The sequence below is a fragment of the Mya arenaria genome, chromosome 1 (genome assembly GCF_026914265.1).
Source record: "Mya arenaria isolate MELC-2E11 chromosome 1, ASM2691426v1".
In the NCBI taxonomy this organism is placed as follows: domain Eukaryota; kingdom Metazoa; phylum Mollusca; class Bivalvia; order Myida; family Myidae; genus Mya; species Mya arenaria.
This window is the reverse complement of record NC_069122.1, coordinates 49089355-49116110: the sequence shown is the minus strand read 5'-3', so window position 1 is coordinate 49116110 and position 26756 is coordinate 49089355. Positions and strand designations below refer to the sequence as shown.

The 26756-nt window shown below is 35.2% G+C and overlaps 2 protein-coding genes across 5 annotated transcripts; both read right to left on the bottom strand.

Annotated features, from left to right (window-relative positions):
- Positions 1-237: 237 nt before the first annotated feature.
- LOC128239001 (uncharacterized) lies at positions 238-10781 on the bottom strand. Of its 3 annotated transcripts, XM_052955404.1 has the most exons (8): positions 10727-10781; positions 7498-8442; positions 7165-7380; positions 5987-6147; positions 5298-5373; positions 4482-4697; positions 3303-3463; positions 238-2689 (listed from the first exon to the last, which is right to left on the bottom strand). In XM_052955404.1, exons 2-8 carry the CDS (start codon positions 8432-8434, stop codon positions 2600-2602), a joined length of 1857 nt encoding a protein of 618 aa, XP_052811364.1. In that variant the 5' UTR covers positions 8435-8442; positions 10727-10781; the 3' UTR covers positions 238-2599. The 3 variants fall into 3 exon arrangements, with proteins under 3 accessions (XP_052811364.1, XP_052811381.1, XP_052811373.1); XM_052955421.1 differs by lacking the exon at positions 10727-10781 and having other exon boundaries at positions 4503-4697; positions 7498-10716; XM_052955413.1 differs by lacking the exon at positions 10727-10781 and having other exon boundaries at positions 7186-7380; positions 7498-10716.
- Positions 10782-11822: 1041 nt separating this feature from the next.
- On the bottom strand, positions 11823-23339 carry LOC128208515 (E3 ubiquitin-protein ligase TRIM33-like). Of its 2 annotated transcripts, none has more exons than XM_052912106.1 (4): positions 22301-23339; positions 21967-22183; positions 20696-20856; positions 11823-16411 (listed from the first exon to the last, which is right to left on the bottom strand). In XM_052912106.1, the coding sequence occupies exons 1-2, from the start codon at positions 23235-23237 to the stop codon at positions 22122-22124; spliced, it is 999 nt and encodes a 332-aa protein (XP_052768066.1). In that variant the 5' UTR covers positions 23238-23339; the 3' UTR covers positions 11823-16411; positions 20696-20856; positions 21967-22121. The 2 variants fall into 2 exon arrangements, with proteins under 2 accessions (XP_052768066.1, XP_052768125.1); XM_052912165.1 differs by having other exon boundaries at positions 21988-22183.
- Positions 23340-26756: the final 3417 nt, after the last annotated feature.

The following is a 26756-nucleotide window of genomic DNA, read 5'->3' as shown; positions in this document are numbered from 1 at the left end:
TTCACTTGGTGTTTTTGGGTGGAGCAAAACCCAAGATCATTTAATGTTCCACTAAGGGCACATTTACCGTTCGATCCGCTTCGTTATATTTCAATATAAGACAGTTAAACCACGGAATAAAAACTTAATGTTTGAAGACAAAGGAATTTACATTAACGCATTGTGCTTGATATAAAGAGCAATATGATTCTCAATATATCTGCTCTTTGAAAATATGGCATCCAAAATGAGTTCTACGAATTCAGTGTTATTTATTGAACAATGATAAAAGCAAGGTATTACAATATATATTTGGTTTTATTTCTACAGTGGAGTAGTCTTGTTCAACAGTTTATAGCGACAGAATGATAAGCATTACTGTATGATACAAATACAAAATATGAACAACGGGGCTAAATCCAGTAGCCACAAACTAACTATATATTAAATGTTTAAGGCAACTTGAAACTCGGAGAATATGTTGAGGAACAGGTGTTGCAATATCATGTCAAAAGGATTTTGGAGAACTTTTAAAACTGCTAGGTAAATGTTCGTGAATTTGGGTGAAGAACACCAAAAAGCTGAATTACCCGGTGTACCTCAATGATATATAAATATAGAATAAAATAATCATTGAAAACAACGAAACACTTTTACATATAAGACATCCTAAATCATGCTTGAAATGTGAGTTTTTATACATAATGTATTTTTATGTTGCTGTCAAAAATGGTCCAAACGAAATAATCCGACCAGAAATAAATGTCGACGCTTCCAAATGTTATAAAACATAATAAGGAATTATCGCTTGATTATTTTCTCATTACGTCACTAATCGGAATATTCTTACAAACACAAATTATGTACACGCATATGGTATATTTAAAAACAACATACAAATTTAAACTTGAAAAACAAGCCCGAAGCAGTCCTAAAATATAACAAGCTCACAGCTTCAATTATATCAATGAATTGTTTGCTTTTTTATAAATAAATGTTTGGGTTTTCTTTTGGCATATCAGCAAAACCGTTTTCCCCGGAACTTCATGTTCATTGTTTTTGGGATGAATCCTAGATATAAATAATCTCATCTTGTAATAGGTTCTACTTGTTGCAGCTTATGCATGTATGATTCTAACCATTAAAAAAACGTGAGATATGAAATGACAATTAAAAATTGAAGGTAATATTTGGAAATTATAATTGAAACTATGCACACACAACATATATATCTTTTTTCAAACTGGTATAATAAAGATTTTCTAACAAGAACATATTTCACATAAATTGGCATTAGGAACAGAACAGAACAGAAATTTGTTTAGACTTATGCAACAAAGCATCTCGTCAAACAAATACATACAATTAAATAAAATATTTATGCGTGTGATCATCGTTACAAGGTAGCCAATATCAATAACAATCCAAGAATAGCTCAAGAAATATGGAGAATGTTCACGTATAACAATATTGTGAATAATAATAGATATAAGAAGCTGTTTATCTAGTTATTTAGATACATTATGGAAATGCAGATGATTAGTGGTTACAACAGTGATTCTACGGTTATGAGTTAAACATTATCATTGATTAATAGGTTTCTTCTATTATTTGCCTGTACAAAAAAATTACATATATTTACAATACTTGTTTTGTTATTACTACTAACTAATTGAGTAAATTTAAATATGCTGGGTTTTACATAAAAAATACTTTTAATTAAAAAATGAACGGAGGTCATTGAAACAATTACATCTTATAACAAAATGAAATTCATCCTCAATTTCCTGTATTTGACATAATAAACATAATCTTTTATTTCTTGGCAGTCTGTTTTGTCCGTACCTACCAGTTTCAAAACGTAACCTGTGGGCTGATACACGTAATTAAGTGAGGTATTTTCTATTAGTTTTGTTATATAATAAATTAAAATATTCAGTCATACAAAACGTACTGTGCAGATGCAAGTATAGAATATTAAGTTTCGCCTTTCGAAAACCAAACTGGGCATCCGACAGCGAAAATCCATAAAACTATGCTAAGAGCTCAGAGCAAAATTTAGACGTGGCCATCTTAATGAATTATTCTTGATCATTAGGCATTTTACTTATTGTTTCGCAGTATGCGTGCTGAATTGACCCCCCCCCCCCCCACCACACACACACCTGATTATACTAGTTATAAAGTGTAATTAAGCAACTAACTTTGCTGGTAATTGTTCGTTAGGCATCACAATAAATGACTAAGAACATTATAATGTAACAACTTTCAGTTTCACATTTCACAAATACGGTACAATTTAGCAAATACAATTGTCTTCTTTAGAAAACTTATTTCAATGATTTAAACACAGTTTGTGTCAATTAAACGCAACTGAAGAAAATTTCAAATTGAACAAAATGATCAAAACAAACAAACAGGCAAAATAATTCAAAACAATCATAATACATGTTTGAAGTAATCTAGGTTCGTTGATGTTTTGCAATATGGAGGATAACAAAAAATACAGTAAGGATTCAATTGATGGAAGCAGATTCATTTTATATTGACCCGACACAATTAAGTGGCTTGCAAATATTTTAGATCCTACATGATCTCTTTGACAACTTCAGTAGGAAAACTATGGTCTTCCACCTCTTTTCTGTGTTGAAGCCGAATGGGAAATACCCAGTCCCATAAACTCTGATTGTTGTAGCGTATTAAGGTTTTCCTGAAACATATATATATACAATCATTTTTTAGATCCGTGGCAATTCTGGAACAACATTTAATAATGTCTATTATCATTCGACAGGCATTCATATTGTCTTTTATAGTTAAAATTACGTTTTATCTAACTGACAGATACAATCCTCCAATATGAGGATCGGATGCACCGACTGTTAATGGAGTCGTGTACAAGATACAATAAAATGTATTTTACGTCGAGTTTTCAACCAAATTTTGTACGTGATATGATGAAAATACGTTGACCATTCTTATGACAACAACACCATTGATAAAAAAATAGATACACAAATTTCAAACTATTTTTGGTAAAACAATGTTATTACCAAGGTATGCGGGACATGACTTGGACGTTCGTGACGTCGAATTGTAACATCTACGTTCAGACAAGCCTTTGTAATGATACCAATTCGTCAATATAGCAATAGAAATGGCGCATACGTCTTCTAAATATTATGCAAAAATAGTCAATGTCACAGTTTCAAATATTGACCAATTTAACTGTGGCATATAGAATTTTGTTACTGTACCGGTTGACTCTTAATGGTGTAAATGGATATACATGTCATAACGACAAATAAAGTAGTATTTCTTACGAGTCCTGTGATCCTTTTGAAGCTGTGGTTAGGGTGAACTCGTTTACTCATGCAACCATCACACAAATCGTATTCGTAACACGACATGCATTTGTAACGAGTTCCAATAATTGGTGTTGCGTTGCAACCATCACAATGAAGCCCTCGATGCACAAAGTTGCCTGGATTAAACAATGCAATAACAATGAAAACACTATAAATATTATTGTTTTGCTGATTTCTGCAAGTTTTGTCATTCCGCTACGCTAAATGCCGTCTACCTGTTTTAGCGAACACGACTCAACTAAGAGAGGGAAATAGAAGAAATCGGATATCATTGGAAATTGTTTATGTAAAGCCACCAGGGGCCTCATATCGGCACAAGAAAGCCGCCAGGGGCCTCATATCGGCACAAGACACTTACAACATCTACAACTATTAGATTTATAGTAGCTATCCATTGTAATGTGGAACAGTGTTGATGACGGGAAGCTACAAGACACATTTTCCAAAAGTCTAAAACTGCACAAGTATTGTTAGAGCCGCGACACACGACCTTCTGCCTAATTTTGCATTTCTTTGTACATCGGATACTTTAAGCGTTAGAAAATGTATAGTTTTGCATTCATGAGCATCCTGACGAAATCGATAGTCTTTTTAACTGTTTATTTCAGTTGTCTTTTTAACAAAAATAAACATGAAACATTTTTTTATCATTCCTGGTTAGGTAGTACTTTTTATTTGTGACGAAAACGACGAGCATCTTTAACCGACGATTATTGCATTTGTATGACTTAACCCGCGCGTCACGGCTCTTTATATAGCTTGCATTAAGGGCAACAATTCGTTCGCATTTAAAAGTATTGATACATTCGTCGACTGGACGTGGAGACAACCAACGTATAGCATTTATTATACAGCCATAAAATTCAGGATAAATGCTAAAATAAGAATTGAAAGCTTACAGTTTTAGAGTGTTTAGTGGTTGGGAGCATTTACATTAAACCCTGAAATGAATATAAATGGCTTTGAGCACAATTTTAACAGGGGTCTTAGCTTCTTCCTGAATCTATAAAACTCAAAAATTTCAGAATTGGGATTTTGGGTGTGTTTTTTTCCTGTCATAATGTCGGTAAATCGTTTATGATTAGCATATAACTGTTAAAAAAATGACCGGAAATAGTAAAATGTAAATTATACCGGTAAGGCTACGTCCCATACCATGGCTTTGGTAGGAAATTTGCTTCATATCATGTCCAATATGTACTGCTTTGTCAAAGCACGCCTGACACAAATCATAATCCGGGCAAGTTATACAGTTGTAACGTAGTCCGACAATTTGCATATTGCATCCGTCACAAGTAGCACCATGCTTTATTTTTGCCTTTTCTTCGAGCAATAAGACAGAATCAAGTCCTAAAACACAAGAAAAAGGAAAATTTAGACGTGGCCATCTTAATGAATTATTCTTGATCATTAGGCATTTTACTTATTGTTTCGCAGTATGCGTGCTGAATTGACCCCCCCCCCCCCCACCACACACACACCTGATTATACTAGTTATAAAGTGTAATTAAGCAACTAACTTTGCTGGTAATTGTTCGTTAGGCATCACAATAAATGACTAAGAACATTATAATGTAACAACTTTCAGTTTCACATTTCACAAATACGGTACAATTTAGCAAATACAATTGTCTTCTTTAGAAAACTTATTTCAATGATTTAAACACAGTTTGTGTCAATTAAACGCAACTGAAGAAAATTTCAAATTGAACAAAATGATCAAAACAAACAAACAGGCAAAATAATTCAAAACAATCATAATACATGTTTGAAGTAATCTAGGTTCGTTGATGTTTTGCAATATGGAGGATAACAAAAAATACAGTAAGGATTCAATTGATGGAAGCAGATTCATTTTATATTGACCCGACACAATTAAGTGGCTTGCAAATATTTTAGATCCTACATGATCTCTTTGACAACTTCAGTAGGAAAACTATGGTCTTCCACCTCTTTTCTGTGTTGAAGCCGAATGGGAAATACCCAGTCCCATAAACTCTGATTGTTGTAGCGTATTAAGGTTTTCCTGAAACATATATATATACAATCATTTTTTAGATCCGTGGCAATTCTGGAACAACATTTAATAATGTCTATTATCATTCGACAGGCATTCATATTGTCTTTTATAGTTAAAATTACGTTTTATCTAACTGACAGATACAATCCTCCAATATGAGGATCGGATGCACCGACTGTTAATGGAGTCGTGTACAAGATACAATAAAATGTATTTTACGTCGAGTTTTCAACCAAATTTTGTACGTGATATGATGAAAATACGTTGACCATTCTTATGACAACAACACCATTGATAAAAAAATAGATACACAAATTTCAAACTATTTTTGGTAAAACAATGTTATTACCAAGGTATGCGGGACATGACTTGGACGTTCGTGACGTCGAATTGTAACATCTACGTTCAGACAAGCCTTTGTAATGATACCAATTCGTCAATATAGCAATAGAAATGGCGCATACGTCTTCTAAATATTATGCAAAAATAGTCAATGTCACAGTTTCAAATATTGACCAATTTAACTGTGGCATATAGAATTTTGTTACTGTACCGGTTGACTCTTAATGGTGTAAATGGATATACATGTCATAACGACAAATAAAGTAGTATTTCTTACGAGTCCTGTGATCCTTTTGAAGCTGTGGTTAGGGTGAACTCGTTTACTCATGCAACCATCACACAAATCGTATTCGTAACACGACATGCATTTGTAACGAGTTCCAATAATTGGTGTTGCGTTGCAACCATCACAATGAAGCCCTCGATGCACAAAGTTGCCTGGATTAAACAATGCAATAACAATGAAAACACTATAAATATTATTGTTTTGCTGATTTCTGCAAGTTTTGTCATTCCGCTACGCTAAATGCCGTCTACCTGTTTTAGCGAACACGACTCAACTAAGAGAGGGAAATAGAAGAAATCGGATATCATTGGAAATTGTTTATGTAAAGCCACCAGGGGCCTCATATCGGCACAAGAAAGCCGCCAGGGGCCTCATATCGGCACAAGACACTTACAACATCTACAACTATTAGATTTATAGTAGCTATCCATTGTAATGTGGAACAGTGTTGATGACGGGAAGCTACAAGACACATTTTCCAAAAGTCTAAAACTGCACAAGTATTGTTAGAGCCGCGACACACGACCTTCTGCCTAATTTTGCATTTCTTTGTACATCGGATACTTTAAGCGTTAGAAAATGTATAGTTTTGCATTCATGAGCATCCTGACGAAATCGATAGTCTTTTTAACTGTTTATTTCAGTTGTCTTTTTAACAAAAATAAACATGAAACATTTTTTTATCATTCCTGGTTAGGTAGTACTTTTTATTTGTGACGAAAACGACGAGCATCTTTAACCGACGATTATTGCATTTGTATGACTTAACCCGCGCGTCACGGCTCTTTATATAGCTTGCATTAAGGGCAACAATTCGTTCGCATTTAAAAGTATTGATACATTCGTCGACTGGACGTGGAGACAACCAACGTATAGCATTTATTATACAGCCATAAAATTCAGGATAAATGCTAAAATAAGAATTGAAAGCTTACAGTTTTAGAGTGTTTAGTGGTTGGGAGCATTTACATTAAACCCTGAAATGAATATAAATGGCTTTGAGCACAATTTTAACAGGGGTCTTAGCTTCTTCCTGAATCTATAAAACTCAAAAATTTCAGAATTGGGATTTTGGGTGTGTTTTTTCCTGTCATAATGTCGGTAAATCGTTTATGATTAGCATATAACTGTTAAAAAAATGACCGGAAATAGTAAAATGTAAATTATACCGGTAAGGCTACGTCCCATACCATGGCTTTGGTAGGAAATTTGCTTCATATCATGTCCAATATGTACTGCTTTGTCAAAGCACGCCTGACACAAATCATAATCCAGGCAAGTTATACAGTTGTAACGTAGTCCGACAATTTGCATATTGCATCCGTCACAAGTAGCACCATGCTTTATTTTTGCCTTTTCTTCGAGCAATAAGACAGAATCAAGTCCTAAAACACAAGAAAAAGGAAAATATTGTGTATCATTTATTGTTAAAATAAAAATAAACTCGAACAAATAATATGACTTCACCAATGATCACCGAATATAAAATGCATGTATATTACCTTGCTTTATATTGTTCAGCAAATGTTCCTGCCTATCTCGATTAATACCCTCCGTCTTTAACGCTATTGTTCCATATGCAGTCGGTGACTTTAATAAAGTTAACAAATCTTCATCTTTATTGAATTGATATTCCTGAATCTCTTTGCTCTCTAAGGAAATGTTTTGCAGTTGATTTTGCAGCATCTCGAGTTTTTGCTGTACTAGATGGCAAGATACAAACAACTTGATGTCATCCTTTGGCTCGTCATGAAACATCTTCTGCAGTGTTTCATAATCTGACCGAATCGTTTGTAAACATTGCTTTGAATGTTCCAACATGTGCTCATCCTTCTTTTTAAAAGTGTTTATCCTATCTAGCAAAGTAAATTCCTTTTCATCAATAATAGCATTGATCTCATCTCGGAACCTTTTCAGATTTTCTATTTCCTTCAAAGCGAAAGCTTCTACGTTCTTCTCATTCTTGATCAGTGTGTGCCTTAGTGTTTCAACATCAGTTTCGAATTCCGATAGTTGAGTTGAAAAATTGCGGAAAGCGTCGCTTGCCCGAAAATCCTTAGCAACGTTCGGAATATAGGCTACGTCACAGGTTTTATGCTCTAAAACCATGCAAACGTTGCATCCAAGCCTTGAATGATTTGGGCAAAAAAACTTTACTTTCTCTTCTGCATGTTTTTCACAGTTTACTCTCCAATTTTTGAATTGGGTTTGTCCTTGAGGTTTAAAATCTTCATCTACTGCCAAAATAGTATGACCTCTTGTTGCTTTCAGACTTTGGTGGTACTTAATACATTGTCCACAAACGTATTCCTCGCATTCCTTGCAAAAGCCCTTTGAGACCGTCTGTTTTCCTGAATATTGACATGGCTGGCACGGATGGCAATCTTCGTCGGATGCTAGGTCTAATTCAGAGCGCATTCGTCTTCCAGACACCTCCATCGGACAAACTAGTGACACAAGTAGTCCGGGTGAATTGTTGTTGGGTGAAATTTAAACAATACAATTGCGTGTTAGCTCTGTGCCCTTGGAATTAATAGCCACTAAAGCAATTTCAATAGGCGTGGTTACTAAGTTGCAATTTTTACCAAATCCATGAAATAACGAAACTTGTCAGTCAATTAATAATTCAACATATAGTCAGTGACCAATCGCTCTATGGATGTAATCAGGCGAACATTTGAAGAGAGAACCATTATCGTCCGATAAATTAGTCCATACACCAACTAATTGGTGTAACCGTCGATTTTTATAGTTTCGATATATCAGATGTATGAATGATCTGTGTTGTAAACCGGCCTTAATGAACGAATTGTAACCATTTACATGTTTTGTTTTACCTTTATCCATATTATAGTAGACTTAATTAAAAAAACACACAGATATTGTATACAATATCGTGCTCAATAAGGTTCTTGCTAGTTTCATTAATAGGACGATCGTATTTCTAAATAACATACGCAACACACAGACGACCACAGATTTGGCTTTTCAGCCTTTATCATTACCGTTAAAGGATCTCACAGTAACGACTGATTGCATCTGAGTGTCTTTGTAACATTTCTTGTTTTCTAATTCATTCCATTCTATTAAAGCAGGCCATAACTGTATGGTGAAAATGTTCTTTTGGTTTAGGTGTCCGGCTATCACCTAACAAGTTACATATCGATCTCCGCGGGAAACTTTCTCATGGCCTCTTAAAATTCAGTATTGGTTTCAACCAAGGTATTAGACTAGAGTCTGATTCGATCAGCTATCATCTGATTAAAACTAAATAAGTATAAACTATATGGAAATAATAATATATTTGAATTTCACTATCAAATAAACGTTGGGCAGAAAATTATATTATCCAAACAAATTATCTTTACAACATCGTTTGATAACCCCGATACACAAGTGCGCTATCGTTCGTTGTGCACCGTGTGCGATTTGGCTCAGAAAATATCCGGGCGAAAGCTCGAATTTAACTGCGCCTGATCGCTAGAAAATGAAAAACAGTACGTAGACCACTCACCTGCGGAGAAAACTGACAATACAGAGTTACTGAAGAATTCATGCATTTAATTTTAACATACGATTTTATTAGAAGAAAAGTTGTATTCCCTGCCTCATGCATACATGTATTCATTGTTTAAAAGATATTTTCAGTTGATTTAAACGATTTGTATGAACTGTAACGGAAGAAAGTACCGTAACTTTCGACGATGCTTAACAAATGTCAATTCTATACTAAAGACATAAGCATGTACATTCGCAAGTGTGGCTTAAACATGCATGCAATAAAGTTTATTTCCTTGTCGTTAAACTGATCTTGCAGGTCAGGTTATATGGGTGTAGGGTTTCTTCTCTATACTTAATTAACCATTGCTTAAGCAAGGTTTCATATATCATAAATTGAGGAAAACCTTTGCAAACTTATTCAATAGGCAAAACGACATGCAATTACAGTCTGATATTTCTGATCGTTTAATAATTGTATACCAGGCAAGGTTAAATAAGTTCAGCTGATAAGATCACAATTCATGGTCAATAACGTTTATCAATATATTAGTACCTTTTGTTGTTGTTTTTTCAACTGTATTGGATCAATATGAGATTGATGCAAATGCCGGTTAATACAATTGGACATATAAACGTCAGTCGTTGTGGTGTAGCGGTTTCAGACAATGCTAGTACATCGAGACAATCTGCCGTATCGAGTCCGATTTCTTTTTATAAAATTATTTTTATTTATACCTTATGATAAATAATCAAGCCATTAAAGTTTTGACCACATACATAGTTGATTTTAATGATGAACATGAATCATGTAGAGAATCTTGCATGTTATTATCTTGCATGTTTATCGTTCGCCCAAGATCCACAAGGAAACTAAATCATTTTTTGATAAGAGCTCTATATATAAAACATATTTTTTGTGGAATATGACATAACCAAACATCTTATCGTAGATTTGAACCACGAACCTGACTATCAGACAACCGATGCGCTTAAATATTAACGTTATATAAGGTTAACAAATCCTAGCTGTTTGCCAAATACAAAATAAACAAAGTTCAGCCCACTTTCGTTTTACTATATTGATATACACGGTATTAAATAATCACATAAAACATGACCCAAATACACCTTTTAAAACGGAGTTCAAATACATCAAATTGTACCTTAATCATTAATTATCATAATAAGTAATGTCTTAGCTATAAATACAGTGTATAGGGATAAAAATACCTTTTAAATGAAACACAAGTATATTCCTCGTAGAGGGAAGTACGTTGTACCATGACATGCGTAATAAATCTATTTATAAATTGAAGCGGGAAAACATCGATGTTTGATTTTTTTGAGAATATAATGTTCGTTAATAGAATAATGGTAAAAGTTGAACATATTTTTTTTCAGAAATAAGATATAAGCTAAACGCTCGGCTTTGGTCGATATTTTTGTCTATGTTCACTAAAAGATTACTGGCTGCATTAACCAGGCATAGTGAATGCTTCGCATTTATAAACCTTCTTCCAGATAGCCGCTAAACGACTCGTCAGAAAGATAATCTGGATCAAAATTATGTTCACTTAAACTGTTCAGCATTAACAATTGAATGTGTACAAACTTCGCTGTAATGTTGACAAATTCCGATATTAGCATGCATTCATGGTGATACGAAACACTTGTTACACAGTCGAGCGGTAAAGACTACTACTACTACTTTCTCCATCTTTTTAATTTACTCTTATAAACCTATAAAAATGAAAAATAAGAAACCATACTCATTGTTTACATCCATATTTCACTCATTGGCACTATAACGGAAGACGCGTTGGAGCATTTCCAAAACATGACAAAATGTAATGGCTCAAATGATTGCCCGTCATTTTATGGTAAGTTCCATGTTGAAATGTAAAAGAATACGCCCAATCGCGGATACTGGAAGTCGGCTATCTCTGATGTTTGAAGGAGTTTGACAGATTTTAAATTTTTCACTTAATTCGTATTTCACTTGGTGTATTTGGGTGGAGCAAAACCAAAGATCATTTAATGTTCCACTTAATACACATTTACCGTTCAATCCGCTTCGTTATATTTCAATGCAAGGAAGTTAGACCACAGGATAAAAACTTGTTTCCGGACAAAGTAATTTACATTAACGCCTTGTGCTTGATAACAGAGCAATATGATTCTCAATATATCTGCTCTTTGAAAATATGGCATCCAAAATGAGTTCTACGAATTCAGTGTTATTTATTGAACAATGATAAAAGCAAAGTAATACAATATATATTTGGCTTTATTTCTACACTGGAGTAGTCATGTTCCAACAGTTTATAGCGACAGAATGATAAGCACTACTGTGTGATACAAATGCAAATTATGAACAATGGGGCTAAATCCAGTAGCCACAAACTAACTATATATTAAATCTTTAAGGCAACTTGAAACTCGTAGAAGATGTTGGGGAACAGGTGTTGCAATATCATGTCAAAAGGATTTTGGAGAACTTTTAAAAATGCTAGGTTAATGTTCGTGAATTTGGGTGAAGAACACCAAACAGCTGAATTACCCGGTGTACCTCAATGATAAATAAATATAGAACAAAAAATCTTTAAATAGGTTCTACTTGTTGCAGCTTATGCATGTATGATTCCAACCATTAAAAAACGTGAGATATGAAAAGACAATTAAAAATTGAAGGTAATATTTGGAAATTATAATTGAAATTATACACACACAACATACACGTCTTTTTTCAAAATGGTAAAATCAAGATTTTCTAACAAGAACATATTTCACATAAATTGGCATTAGGAACAGAACAGAACAGAAATTTGTTTCGACTTATGCAACAAAGCATCTCGTCAAACAAATACATACAATTAAATAAAATATTCATGAGTGTGATCATCGTTACAAGGTAGCCAATATCAATAACAATCCAAGAATAGCTCAAGAAATATGGAGAATGTTCATGTATAACAATATTGTGAATAATAATAGATATAAGAAGCTGTTTATCTAGTTATTTAGATACATATAGATATGGAAATGCAGATGATTAGTGGTTACAACAGTGATTCTACGGTTACGAGTTAAACATTATCATTGATTAATAGGTTTCTTCTATTATTTGCCTGTACAAAAAATTACATATATTTACAATACTTGTTTTGTTATTACTACTAACTAGTTGAGTAAATTTAAACATGCTGGGTTTTACATAAAAATACTTTCAAATAAAAAATGAACGGAGGTCATTGAAACAATTACATCTTATAACAAAATGAAATTCATCCTCAATTTCCTGTATTTGACATAATAAACATAATCTTTTATTTCTTGGCAGTCCTTTGCGCTGATACACGTAATTGAGTGAGGTATTTTCTATTAGTTTTGTTATATAATAAATTAAAATATTCAGCCATACAAAACGTACTGTGCAGATGCAAGTTATGAATATTAAGTTTTGCCTTTCGAAAACCAAACTGGGCATCCGACAGCAAGTTATTTTCATCGAACCAGTGTTCGACTCTTTTAGTGAGTACACGTGTAAATATTTTTCCTAGATTACTAACTAAGGTATGCCTCTATAATTGTTGGGGTCATTAACGTCACCCTTCTTATGTATCGGTACGACGAAACCGTATGACCAAGACAAAGGGAAATAACATCCGTCGAGAATGATGTTAAATAAGTCCGTTAAATGACCGACTAAAATATCTATGGTATCGTTAAAAAACTCATTTAGTAAATTATCAATCGGACATAAGGATTTATTACGTTTAATACCTTTCACAGCAAGACGAATTTCCTTAGGAGTTATGCCAGCGTTAAGTGCTTCAAATGTGGTATCATCGATATTAAAATCAGTATCGTTGTTTTTTTTAGATTTAAAGTAGTTCCAGAATTCTTTTGGTTTTTTACTTCGCAACTCGTACAAATCTTGAGCATAACGCGTCCTACACGCCCTCTTCTTCTTTTTAACAAGCATTTTAAATGCACACTTTTTATCACACAAAACTGATCTATTTAATTCAGATTTATATACCTTAAAGTTATTGAATGCCTCTAAATACAGTAAAGCATTCGTGGTCAAACCAGGCATTTTAACATTTTCTAAAAATATGGGTCCGCACTTTTAAGCACTACAGACGAAAATTCTTCGACCAATTTATCAATGTCACATGGCCGTCAAGAGTGCAAATCGTTGAATATAATATTGATAGTATTTAGATTCGCTATCAAATCTCTTCTAAATAGGGTTTTATTGTTTTCACACCACTTGTATGGCTTGTCTCAATATTAGGCCGCGGGTTTCTATCTAGTTTACGCCCATAAACTAGAATTTCAAATAATAACGGCGCATGATCACTGAATGCATTGAACGGACCTACTTTAAAATGCCTTATGATTGGAAACTCGATTTTTCTCATCACCAAGTAGTCAAAAGTGCTACATGCATTACGACTGAAATATGTGTATGACCCTTTGTTATTATCCTTGCCTAATCTCCCATTGACAATGCGCATATTAGTGGCCTTACAAAAATCAAGCATGCGAGTCCCTCGTGTGTTACATAATTTATCTTGAGAGGCCCGTACTCTAGTTTTGTTAGGTAAATAGTCCTCCGAGTCTAAATCGGATACTACTTTATCGTGCAAAATATGATCTGTCCTATCACCTACTCTACAAGTCCAGTCTCCGACTAGCAACTGACTTTCCCTTAATTTTCAAAATGATACATTTCATCACTAACAATATTGAACAAATCTACTTCATATACAGAGTTAATTGGTGAATTATCTGCCTATAAATACTGACAACATAAATATATATCATCATCCAATAAAATGTATTTTTTTATCAATTTTCAACCATATAATAGTGTCAAAATAATTCCTAACAATTGATATTCCTTTACTTATTTTATATTATACATAAATAACTATGCCGCCACTATGTTTTTTTTTCCTTTTTATGTTTATATTTTCTAAAAACATTATAGCACTTAAACTCTTCAACCTTTAAACTAGAGCCAGAATTAGTCCATGATTCAGATAGAATTACAACATTATGTTTTGTAAATATCTTAAGAAAATCTTCGTCAGACAGTTTATTTTCCGTTAGACCATTACAATTCCAGACAAGTATTTTTAGTTCATTCTCCGATGTATTCTAGTCAGATGTTACCGGACTCCCATTAACGTATAGTGTATCAAACACTAGCCAGGTCCGTTTTCCAGCTTGCTTGGCCGCCTTTAGTTTAGGTAGAAGCCTTCGTCGTGCTTCCATGATTTCAGCAGGGAACTGCTCACTTAAGAAGAAAGTTGTGCCTTTCAGCTGGCGACATTGCTTTCGGGCCGTTTCGCGATCCTTGAATTCGGTGAATTTGTACACAATGTTGCGAGGACGTGGATTACCCCCATTCTGGATATGAGCACCGATACGATGAGCACGTTCAATCTTCATTGCAGTAACCAGTTCCTGTGCCAGATTTAGTTTAGATTTTAGGAATTCACGAACCTATATCAGCTTGTTTCTCCTCCAGACCCTCTTCAATTCCACCAAAGATCAAATTGTTTCTCATGCTTTGCGATTTCATATAAACTAACTCGTTTTTCATCCTTAAATTTTGTTTTTCTAAAGCTTCTACATTTGACTGTATTTTCGATTGCCGGAAGTCCAGATGCTCAACCTTTTCATCAATGGTATTGATTTTCTCATCAAACGTGTATTTGAATCATGCACCAAGGTCTATAGCTTCTTCAAATCTCTAACAAAATCGTCAGCCTTTTTCTCCATAGTATTTAGTGTTTCTAGTCTGGCTTCTACGTTGATTTGGTTAATTTGACCTTGAAACTTCTCCAGCACGTTTAAAAATGTTTAGAAAGGCGCGTTACTGGCCATCGTAGCAATTGGGCTATTAATGATTTTATCTGAAGCGCTTTCACAATTGCTTTCGTTAAATACAGCAGACTCATCAAAAAGTACAGTGTTTGTTTGATTCAAAATTTCACTTACTGAGATTTGACCCTCTTTATTATCTACCGGGCTTCCGATTTTGAACACTTTACTCGGGGTTAAAAACTATTCATCCGTACTGCTACCCTTTTTACGTTTAGACACTTTATTCCTGCCAGATTTTCCCATAGCTCACTAAACACAAACACATATTCCCAAAATAGTTCACCTTTTTTAACAGAATAATTGCGAAAATCCATAAAACTATGCTAAGAGTCCAGAGCAAATTTTAGACGTGGCCATCTTAATGAATTATTCTTGATCATTAGGCATTATACTTATTGTTTCGCATTATGCGTGCTGAATTGACCCCCCCCCTCCACACACACACCTGATAATACTAGTTATAAAGTGTAATTAAGCAACTAACTTTGCTGGTAATCATTCGTTAGGCATCACAATAGATGACTAAGAACATTATAATGTAACAACTTTCAGTTTCACATTTCACAAATACGGTACAATTTAGCAAATACAATTGTCTTCTTTAGAAAACTTATTTCAATGATTTAAACACAGTTTGTGTCAATTAAACGCAACTAAAGAAAATTTCTAATTGAACAAAATGGTCAAAACAAACAAACAGGCAAAACATTTCAAAACAATCATAATACATGTTTGAAGTAATTTAGGTTCGTTGATGTTTTGCAATATGGAGGATAACAAAAAATACAGTAAGGATTCAATTGATGGAAGCAGATTCATTTTATATTGACCCGACACAATTAAGTGGCTTGCAAATAGTTTAGATCCTACATGATCTTTTTGAAGTAGAAAAACCCTGGTCTTCCACCTCTTTTCTGTCTGGGTCTTCTTCCCATATTCCCCCTAAGTGTTGAAGCCGAATGGGAAAATACCCAGTCCCATAAACACTGATTGTTGTAGCGTAGTCAGTTTTTCCTGAAACATATATATATATATACAATCATTTTTTTTAGATCCGTGGCGATTCTGGGTCAACATTTAATAATGTCTATTATCATTCGACAGGCATTGTCATTTTATAGTTAAAATTACGTTTTATCTAACTGACAGATACAATCCTCCAATGTGAGGATCGGATGCACCGACTGTTCATGGAGTCGTGTACAAGATACAATAAAATGTATTTTACGTCGAGTTTTCAACCAAATTTTGTACGTGATATGACCATTCTTATGACAACAACACCATTGATAACAAGAGGGCCATGATGGCCCTAAATCGCTAACCTGAGTAAAAGAGTTTAATCTTTGTTATAAATATAGCTTGTTTCTCAAAGAATATTGAACAAGAGCTGTCAAAGTATGTGACAAATGCCCCCCAATGTGACATTGATCTATGAACAAGTACATAAAAAGTTGATCTTGCCTTTATGTGTCAAATACATATTGCAAGCTATATTAAATTGCCTCTGAGCATAGAAAAAAACCAATCATACTAAATGACAGCCAACACTCTTTATGTCCTCATATTCAGCATTCCATTGTGAATAAACACTTAGTGTATCTTTCACCTTAGAGGTAGGGACATGGGTCTTGCACACGACACGTTGTCTTGGTATGTCGAAAACATATGGCAAGTCATTTTAAAATCTGTCCATATAAAAGTAAGTCACAGCGCGGACACGACAGCCTATATTTTCCTTCAGGTTGCCATGGCAACCAGAGTTCTGCATGGAATTAATTTTTTTGAACAATTTTGAAAAAAGCACCAACCAAGGATCATTCCTATTAAGTTTCATCAAAATTGTCCAAGCGGTTTAGGAGAAGAAGATGATTGTAACCAATTGTTGACACTTTTCCTTTAGGTTGCCATGTCAACCAGAGTTCTACATGGAATTAATTTCTTTGATCAATTTTGAAAAAGCACCAACCAAGGATCATTCCTATGAAGTTTCATCAAAATTGTCAAAGCGGTTTAGGAGAAGAAGATGATTATAACCAATTGTTGACATTTTCCTTTAGGTTGCCATGGCAACCGGGCCAAACAAAATTATGTGAACAAATTTAAGAGAGGTCCATGCAAGGACACTTCAAACCAAATTTGCTGAAGATCTATCAAGGGGTTCATGCGAAGAAAATGTTAATTTTTTTTTACTAATTTTAGCTCTGGTGGCCCTTAAAAGGGGCCAAACAAAATTATTTGAAAATACCTGACAGAGGCCCATGCTAGGATGCTTCAGACTTGAAGATCCATCAAGCAGTTAATAAGATCAAGTTGTTTAAAGGTTTTTCTATCTTTTGCTCTGTTGACCCCTAAAAGGGGCCAAACAAAAACATTTGAACAAAGTTGAGAGAGGACCATGTAAGGATGCTACATATCAAGTATGGAGTCATTCTGACCTTTACTTTCAGAGGAAAAGATGTTTAAGTGACAAGACAATGTAAAAACAAATGACCCCTGAGCAAGGCCAATTTGACCCCGGGACAATAATTTGAATACCTTTGGTGTAGGTCCACTAGGTAACACTATATACCAAATATGAAAGCTCTAGGTCTTATATTTTGGAGAAGAGGATTTTTAAAGTTTTATAATATAAGACTATATAAAAATATTGAAAACCTAAGCCTATGAACACGGGGCGTGGCCAATTTTGATCCCAGGGCTAAAGTATGAACAATCTTAAAAGTGGTCAGATAAACAATGCTTCATACCAAATATCTAAGGCCTTCGCCTTTTGGTTTCGGAGAAGAAGATTTTATAAGTTTTCATCATATACATATATAAGGAAACCCATAACCGCCCGGGTGGGGCCATTTTTTGACCCCAGGGCCAAAGATTGAACAATATTGGTACAAGTCAACTAGATGATATATCATGCCAAATATCTAAGCTCTTGTCACTACTTGATTTTACGTGTGTATCTATATATGTATATTTGTTATTAATTGTTGTATGTGGCCCATATTGAAAATTGGTATGTGTACTAAATATGTTATCCAGTTTAAATTAAGACGTTACTTGTCTTTGTGAGTTCGGAGAAGATTTTTTAAGATTTCACTATAACACATATAGAGAAAACCCATCAGCCCCGGGGTGTGGCCGATTTTGACCCCAGGGCCATAATTTGAACAAACTTTGTAGAGGTCCACTAGACGATGAATCATGCCAAATATCTAAGCTCTAAGCCACGTAAGTTCAGAGGAGATGATTTTTGAAGTTTTCACTATAAACATATAGAGAAAACCCATGACCCCCGAAGGGGGTGGGGCCAATTTTGACCCCAAGGCCATAATTTGAACAATATTTGTAGAGGTTCACTAGACGATGAATCATGCCAAATATCTAAGCTCTAGTCCAAGTAAGTTCAGAGGAGAAGAATTTTGAAGTTTTAACTATAACATATAGAGAATACCCTAACCCCCCTGGGCAGGGCCAATTTTGACCCCAAGGCCATAATTTGAACAATCTTTGTAGAGGTCCACTAGACGATGAATCAAGCCAAATATCTAAGCTCTAAGCAACGTAAGTTCAGAGGAGATTTTTGATTTTTTTTTAATATAAACATATAGAGAAAACCCATGACCACCCAGGGGCGGGACCAATTTTGACCACAGGGCCATAATTTGAACAATCTTTGTAGAGGTCCACTAGACGATGAATCATGCCAAATATCTGAGCTCTAGTCCAAGTAAGTTAAGAGGAGAAGATTTTTGAAGTTTTAACTATAAACATATCAAGTATACCCATGACCCCCCGGGACGGGGCCAATTTTGACCCCAAGGCTATTATTTGAACAATCTTTGTAGAGGTCCACTTGATGATGAATCATGCCAAATATCTAAGCTCTAGTCCAAGTAAGTTCAAAGGAGAAGATTTTTGAAGTTTTCACTATAAACATATAGAGAATACCCTAACCCCCCGGGGCGGGGCCAATTTTGACCCCAAGGCCATAATTTGAACAATCTTTGTAGAGGTCCACTAGACGATGAATCATGCCAAATATCTAAGCTCTAGTCCAAGTAAGTTAAGAGGAGAAGATTTTTGAAGTTTTAACTATAAACATATCAAGTATACCCATGACCCCCCGGGGCGGGGCCAATTTTGCCCCAAGGCCATAATTTAAACAATCTTTGTAGAGGTCCACTAGACGATGAATCATGCCAAATATCTAAGCTCTAGTCCAAGTAAGTTCAAAGGAGAAGATGTTTGAAGTTTTCACTATAAACATATAGAGAAAACCCATGACCCCCCGGGACGGGGCCAATTTTGACCCCAAGGCCATAATTTGAACAATCATGCCAAATATCTAAGCTCTAGTCCAAGTAAGTTCAGAGGAGAAGATTTTTGAAGTTTTAACTATAAACATATAGAGCATACCCATGACCCCCCGGGGCGGGGCCAATTTTGACCCCAGGGCCATAATTTGAACAAACTTTGTAGAGGTCAACTAGACGATGAATCATGACAAATATCTAAGCTCTAGGCCAAGTAAGTTCAGAGGAGAAGATTTTTTAAGTTTTCACTATAAACATATAGAGAAAACCCATGACCCCCCGGGGCGGGGCCAATTTTGACCCAAGGGCCATAATTTGAACAATCTTGGTAGAGGACCATTTGGTGATCCTACCTACCATATATCAACGACCTAAGCCTTGTGGTTTGGGAGAAGAAGATCTTTAAAGTTTTTCCTTTCCATTGCCATGGCAATCAGAGTTCTGCATGGAATTCAATTCTTTGAACAATTTTCAAAGAGGACCACCCAAGGAACATTCCTGTGAAGTTTGGATGAAATTGGCTAAGCAGTTTATGAGGAGATGTCGTTTAAAGTAAAAGTTTACGGACAGACGGACGGACGGACGGACGGACGGACGACGGACGGACGCCGGACAAATTGTGATCACAAAAGCTCACCTTGTCACTATGTGACAGGTGAGCTAAAAAAATAGATACACAAATTTCAAACTATTTTTGGTAAAACAATGTTATTACCAAGGTATGCGGGACATGACTTGGACGTTCGCGACGTCGAATTGTAACATCGACGTTCAGACAAGCCTTTGTAATGATATCAATTCGTCAATATAGCAATAGAAATGGCGCATACATCTTCTAAATATTATGCAAAAATAGTCAATGTTACAGTTTCAAATATTGACCAATTTAACTGTGGCATATTGAATTTCGTTACTGTACCAGTTGACTCTTAATGGTGTAAATGGACATACATGTCATAACGACAAATAAAGTAGTATTTCTTACGAATCCTGTGATCCTTTTGAAGCTGTGGTTAGGGTGAACTCGTTTACTCATGCAACCGTCACACAAATCGTAATCGTAACACGACACGCATTTGTAACGAGTTCCAATAATTGGTGTTGCGTTGCAACCATCACAATGAAGCCCTCGATGCACAAAGTTGCCTGGATTAAACAATGCAATAACAATGAAAACACTATAAATATTATTGTTTTGCTGATTTCTGCAAGTTTTGTCATTCCGCTACGCTAAATGTCGTCTACCTGTTTTAGCGAACACGACTCAACTTAGAGAGGGAACTAGAAGAAATCGGATATCATTGGAAATTGTTTATGTAAAGCCACCAGGGGCCTCATATCGGCACAAGAAAGCCGCCAGGGGCCTCATATCGGCACAAGAAAGCCACCAGGGGCCTCATATCGGCACAAGAAAGCCGCCAGGGGCCTCATATAAGCACAAGAAAGCCACCAGGGGCCTCATATCGGCACAAGACACTAACAACATCTACAACTATTAGATATATAGTAGCTATCCACTGTAATGTGGAACAGTGTTGATGACGGGAAGCTACAAGACACATTTTCCAAAAGTCTAAAACTGCACAAGTATTGTTAGAGCCGCGACACACGACCTACTGCCTAATTTTGCATTTCTTTGTACATCGGATACTTTAAGCGTTAGAAAATGTATAGTTTTGCATTCATGAGCATCCTGACGAAATCGATAGTCTTATTAACTGTTTATTTCAGTTGTCTTTTTAACAAAAATAAACATGAAACATTTTTTTATCATTCCTGGTTAGGTAGTACTTTTTATTTGTGACGAAAACGACGAGCATCTTTAACCGACGATTATTGCATTTGTATAACTTAACCCGCGCGTCACGGCTCTTTATATAGCTTGCATTAAGGGCAACAATTCGTTCGCATTTAAAAGTATTGATACATTCGTCGACTGGACGTGGAGACAACCAACGTGTAGCATTTATTATACAGCCATAAAATTCAGGATAAATGCTGAAATAAGAATTGAAAGCTTACAGTTTTAGAGTGTTTAGTGGTTGGGAGCATTTACATTACACCCTGAAATGAATATAAATTGCTTTGAGCACAATTTTAACAGGCGTCTTAGCTTCTTCCTGAATCTATAAAACTCAAAAATTTCAGAATTGGGATTTTGGGTGTGTTTTTTCCTGTCATAATGTCGGTAAATCGTTTATGATTAGCATATAACTGTTAAAAAAATGACCGGAAATAGTAAAATGTAAATTATACCGGTAAGGCTACGTCCAATACCATGGCTTTGGTAGGAAATTTGCTTCATATCATGTCCAATATGTACTGCTTTGTCAAAGCACGCCTGACACAAATCATAATCCGGGCAAGTTATACAGTTGTAACGTAGTCCGACAATTTGCATATTGCATCCGTCACAAGTAGCACCATGCTTTATGTTTGCCTTTTCTTCGAGCAATCAAGACAGAATCAAGTCCTAAAACACAAGAAAAAGGAAAATATTGTGTATCATTTATTGTTAAAATAAAAATAAACTCGAACAAATAATATGACTTCACCAATGATCACCGAATATAAAATGCATGTATATTACCTTGCTTTATATTGTTCAGCAAATGTTCCTGCCACTCTCGATTAATACCCTCCGTCTTTAACGCTACTGTTCCATATGCAGTCGGTGACTTTAATAAAGTTAACAAATCTTCATCTTTATTGAATTGATATTCCTGAACCTGTTTGCTCTCTAAGGAAATGTTTTGCAGTTGATTTTGCAGCATCTCGAGTTTTTGCTGTACTAAATGGCAAGATACAAACAACTTGATGTCATCCTTTGGCTCGTCATGAAACATCTTCTGCAGTGTTTGATAATCTGACCGAATCGTTTGTAAACATTGGTTTGAATGTTCCAACATGTGCTCATCCTTCCTTTTAAAAGTGTTAATCATATCTAGCAGAGTGATTTCCTTTTCATCAAGAATAGAATTGATCTCATCTCGGAACCTTTTCAGATTTTCTATTTCCTTCAAAGCGAAAGCTTCTACGTTCTCTCCATTCTTGTTCAGTGTGTGCTTTAGTGTTTCAACATCAGTTTCGAATTCCGATAGTTGAGTTGAAAATTTGCGGAAAGTGTCGCTTGCACGAAAATCTTTAGCAACGTTTGGAATATAGGCTACGTCACAGGTTTTATGCTCTAAAACCATGCAAACGTTGCATCCAAGCCTTGAATGATTTGGGCAAAAAAACTTAACTTTCTCTTCTGCATGTACTTCACAATTTACGCTCCAATTTTTGCTTTGGGTTTGTCCTTGAGGTTTAAAATCTTCCTCTTCTGCCAAAATAGTATGACCTCTGGTTGCCTTCAGACTTTGGTGGTACTTAATACATTGTCCACAAATGTATTCCTCGCATTCTTTGCAAAACCCCTTCGAATTCGTCTGTTTTCCTGAATATTGACATGGCTGGCACGGATGACAAACTTCGTCGGATGCTTGGTCGAATTCAGAGCTCAGCCGTTTACCAGACACCTCCATTATATTTTCCAAATTTTCAAAATGATAACACAAGAGTCGTAAAAGGTCTTTATTGATGTGGCCGTCGATTTGAATATTGTTTTATGATTGATTAGATAGTATATTTATAAAATATGAGATGTGAATATGTTTCTATCATGTATGAATTAAAACACTTAAGACTAGTACTTCACAACACATGCGACCACTTCGCACTTGTAGTGTTTTTTCACGAATATCGGAAATTGTGTAGTGTTCCTCAATGTTCTAGCTAAAGTCGTATAATTAATTTCAATAAACAATACACTCGTGATTTAAAATATTTGAATACAACACAAGTGTTTTCAACTTTGGACCATTTTCAATTCAATATTCATTATTATTCTTTGTCGAACTGAATGATATTACTGGCCAAATAATTTAACGTGTAGTCCATTGAAAAAAATGGAACTGAATGATACTACTGGCCAAATAATTTAACGTGTAGTCCATTGAAAAAAAAACCTTCTCCCTAGCACGAGTACGGTGTTGTTGTTTTTTTCGTACACCGTCACAGAACCGCTACATATACATTTTAAAAGTAAGGGCATACTATTGAACTCTTTTGTCAAATAAAATGGTACGAAACCTTTACAAATGTAGATAATGTTTTGTCATCATGTAGGTTGCCCGACTTTTTCTGGCAAATATAACCATTTGACCTTAAAATCTAAATAATATCTTGTTCAACTAGTTCTTGCATGAATAACATTATATATTGTTGAAAATATCTAGACGAATTCGAAAGTAACAGGCATAATAATATAAATTAATTTCTTCACAATCGTTGTACAATGAATTCATATTAATCTAAGTATATCATATATAGTCGGGTCATAATGCTAAAAATTATTGGAGATGGCCGCAATGTAGCTTGCTCATGTGTTTTAATGTTTCTTAAATGAATATGTTGCATTCCTATACCTCAAGGTCAAGTCAATGACACTTAATGGTCATAGTACAAAAATGACATTTTCTCTAAAAGTTTGTAGTTGTAGTTGCTAATGCAAATTCATTTATATTCAATATGTGATGACATAATCATAAACGGATATTTCTTTACAACATTTCTTTAATTGTTAAAGATGCACTCTTACTCCCAAGTCAGATTTAACACAATAAATTCAGTTGTTTTAAAATACTAAAATGGGTGAATAGATACGAAAACAATATTTCTTATGAAAGCGGCCGAGTTTAATTTGAAAGAAATCTGCCTAAAACAAGGTATATCTTTTAGCATTCACCAATCATTTAATATTTTTGCTTTTTCAGCTATTAAATACACGGTGACAATCATGTTATCAGTCGTTAATAGTTTCCATAAATGCATTATTTAGTAAGAAGTTAAAGGTTTATCAGTCAAAATGTATGCATGCTATAATTATCGATGTATTGATGTTGAATAAGAGTGCCACTTTAACAAGTTTAGTAGACTAAGTACTATGGTAATGGTAAGGACCCACTCAGGAAATATCAAATATGCCAACCAAATCCAATATTACCACCACCTCGAGTACTAGGCTGCACATGGGTTTGGTTGGCTCTGAATGGGCTTTATGGTTGCCAAAATGGGTAGAATTTGGCTCTGAGAAGGCCTAATGTAAGAAACACACGGGTTTATATTCAACTGGCTGGGCAAAATCATTGTCGAAATGTGGTCAGTCTGGCGCTGAGTAGGCTTAATGAAATGCGGGTGGATTTGTTTCGCTCTGAATGGTTCCAACATGTGGTTTATTTGGTACTTAGAATGTTAATTTTCAGCTGCACATGGATTAGTTGGGCTCTGAATTGGCTTTATGGCTGCAAAAATGTGTAGAATTTGGCACTGAGAAGGCGTAATGTTAGAAGCACATGGGTTTCTTTTCATCTGGCTGGGCATAATGATTGTCTGTCTGGAGCTAAGTAAGCTTAATGAAATGCTGATGGGTTTGTTTCGCTCTGACTGGTTGCCAACATGTGGTTTATTTGGTACTAAGAATGCTTATTTTCAGCTGCACATGAGCTTTTCTGGTTTTGAATATGCTCGATGGTCACCAAGATATGGTCAAATGGGCGCTAAGTAGACTTAGTTGGAGCTGCATAAAATTATGGATTTGTTGGGCTCTGACTTAGCTTTATGGTTGCCAAACTGTAAACTGTTGCCTTGATTAGACTGTATAAAAGCTGAACATTTGTGTTTTAGCTCTGAAGAGGGTTTATCGTTGCACAAATAGGAGTTTTGGGGCAATGAACATACTTTATTAGAAATACACACGCTTCGTTGGGTTTGTATAGGATAGGTTTATGGTTGCCAAGTTGGTTTGTTTTGGGCAAATTAGGCATGGTTGGAGCTAGGCATGAGTTAGTTTGGTTCTAAATGGTCTTCTTGCATGCAAACATGTGATATTGGCTTAATTAGAATTGCTCATGGCTTTGTATGGCTCTATATTGGCTACATAGTCTTTTTGGCACTGACTTAGGCTTAAATACAGCTGCCGACATGTTTGTTTTGCTCCAAATGGGGCGTATGGTTGCAAAAATGTTGAGTTTTTGGCACTGAAAAGGCCTCATTAGAAATAAACACGAGTTTGATTTGCTCTGAATGGCCTTTGGGTTGCTAAAATGTGAGCATTATAGCACCGTGGAGGCTTAATAAGAGCTATGCGTGAGTTTGTTTGGGTCTGAATGTGCTTTAAAATAGTAACATTAAAAATGATGGGTAACAGGATTGTTTACGAAGGATTTCCTTCAATAACTTTTTTATTCCGTAACCTAGAAGCATGAAATAAAAAGCCGAGTGAGGCATGGTAATAGTAGAGCCGAATGCGCGTCATGGTATTTTTGAAATATATACTTTATACTACTTACCAGGCGAAAACAGGTTCCGAAAATCCTATTTCTTCATGTTTTCGCCGCCATCTTGCATAACAAGCTCCAAAACTTCACTTAAACCCTTGCAGATTCCGAATACGTGTACCCCCCCCCCCCCCCTGTAAAATTGCAGTAAGTAAAGAGATTTTGTTGTATGTCTTTCAGTGATTTATGGATGGTTTTAGTGACTTATAAGGAATACTACGGTTGGATTCTCTTCTGACGTCCTGTCAAAACATGAGTTCGGTGTGTAACTTAGCACTGATTTAATGTTTTGAAATACATGTAATAAAATAATGGTTTATTTTTTATAGAAAGCAAGGCGCCTAATTGATTTTTCAATCTTGTCTAATTGTTTACATATCTGAAACAGTAATGTAAAACACGAAAACATGAAGAGTTAGTGTCATTGAGGCTTCCACCCCGACGCGTCAAGCCTCCACCACACGGCCTTTTTATACGCGGTATTTAGTGGCAGTGTCATATTTTCAGACTCGCAAATAGTTTCATACATGCTGTAACGCAGTATTCGGGTGGATAATGTAGGAATACTCGTACGCTGGGGGGAAGGGGTTACACCTTCGTAATCGAGATAATGACAGGTTTCTTAACCATTCCTGATCAAGATGTGTGTTGAAAATACAAAAACAC

Coding starts and splice junctions, on each gene's coding strand:
- LOC128208515 (XM_052912106.1), bottom strand. CDS start 23,237: ATGGAGGTGTCTGGTAAACGGCTGAGCTCTGAATTCGACCAAGCATCC. Junction 22,184..22,300: donor GCTGAACAATATAAAGCAAG/GTAATATACATG, acceptor CTTGTGTTTTAG/GACTTGATTCTGTCTTGATT.
- LOC128239001 (XM_052955404.1), bottom strand. CDS start 8,434: ATGGAGGTGTCTGGAAGACGAATGCGCTCTGAATTAGACCTAGCATCC. Junction 5,374..5,986: donor TCAAAAGGATCACAGGACTC/GTAAGAAATACT, acceptor TATATGTTTCAG/GAAAACCTTAATACGCTACA. Junction 4,698..5,297: donor GGCTTCAACACAGAAAAGAG/GTGGAAGACCAT, acceptor CTTGTGTTTTAG/GACTTGATTCTGTCTTATTG.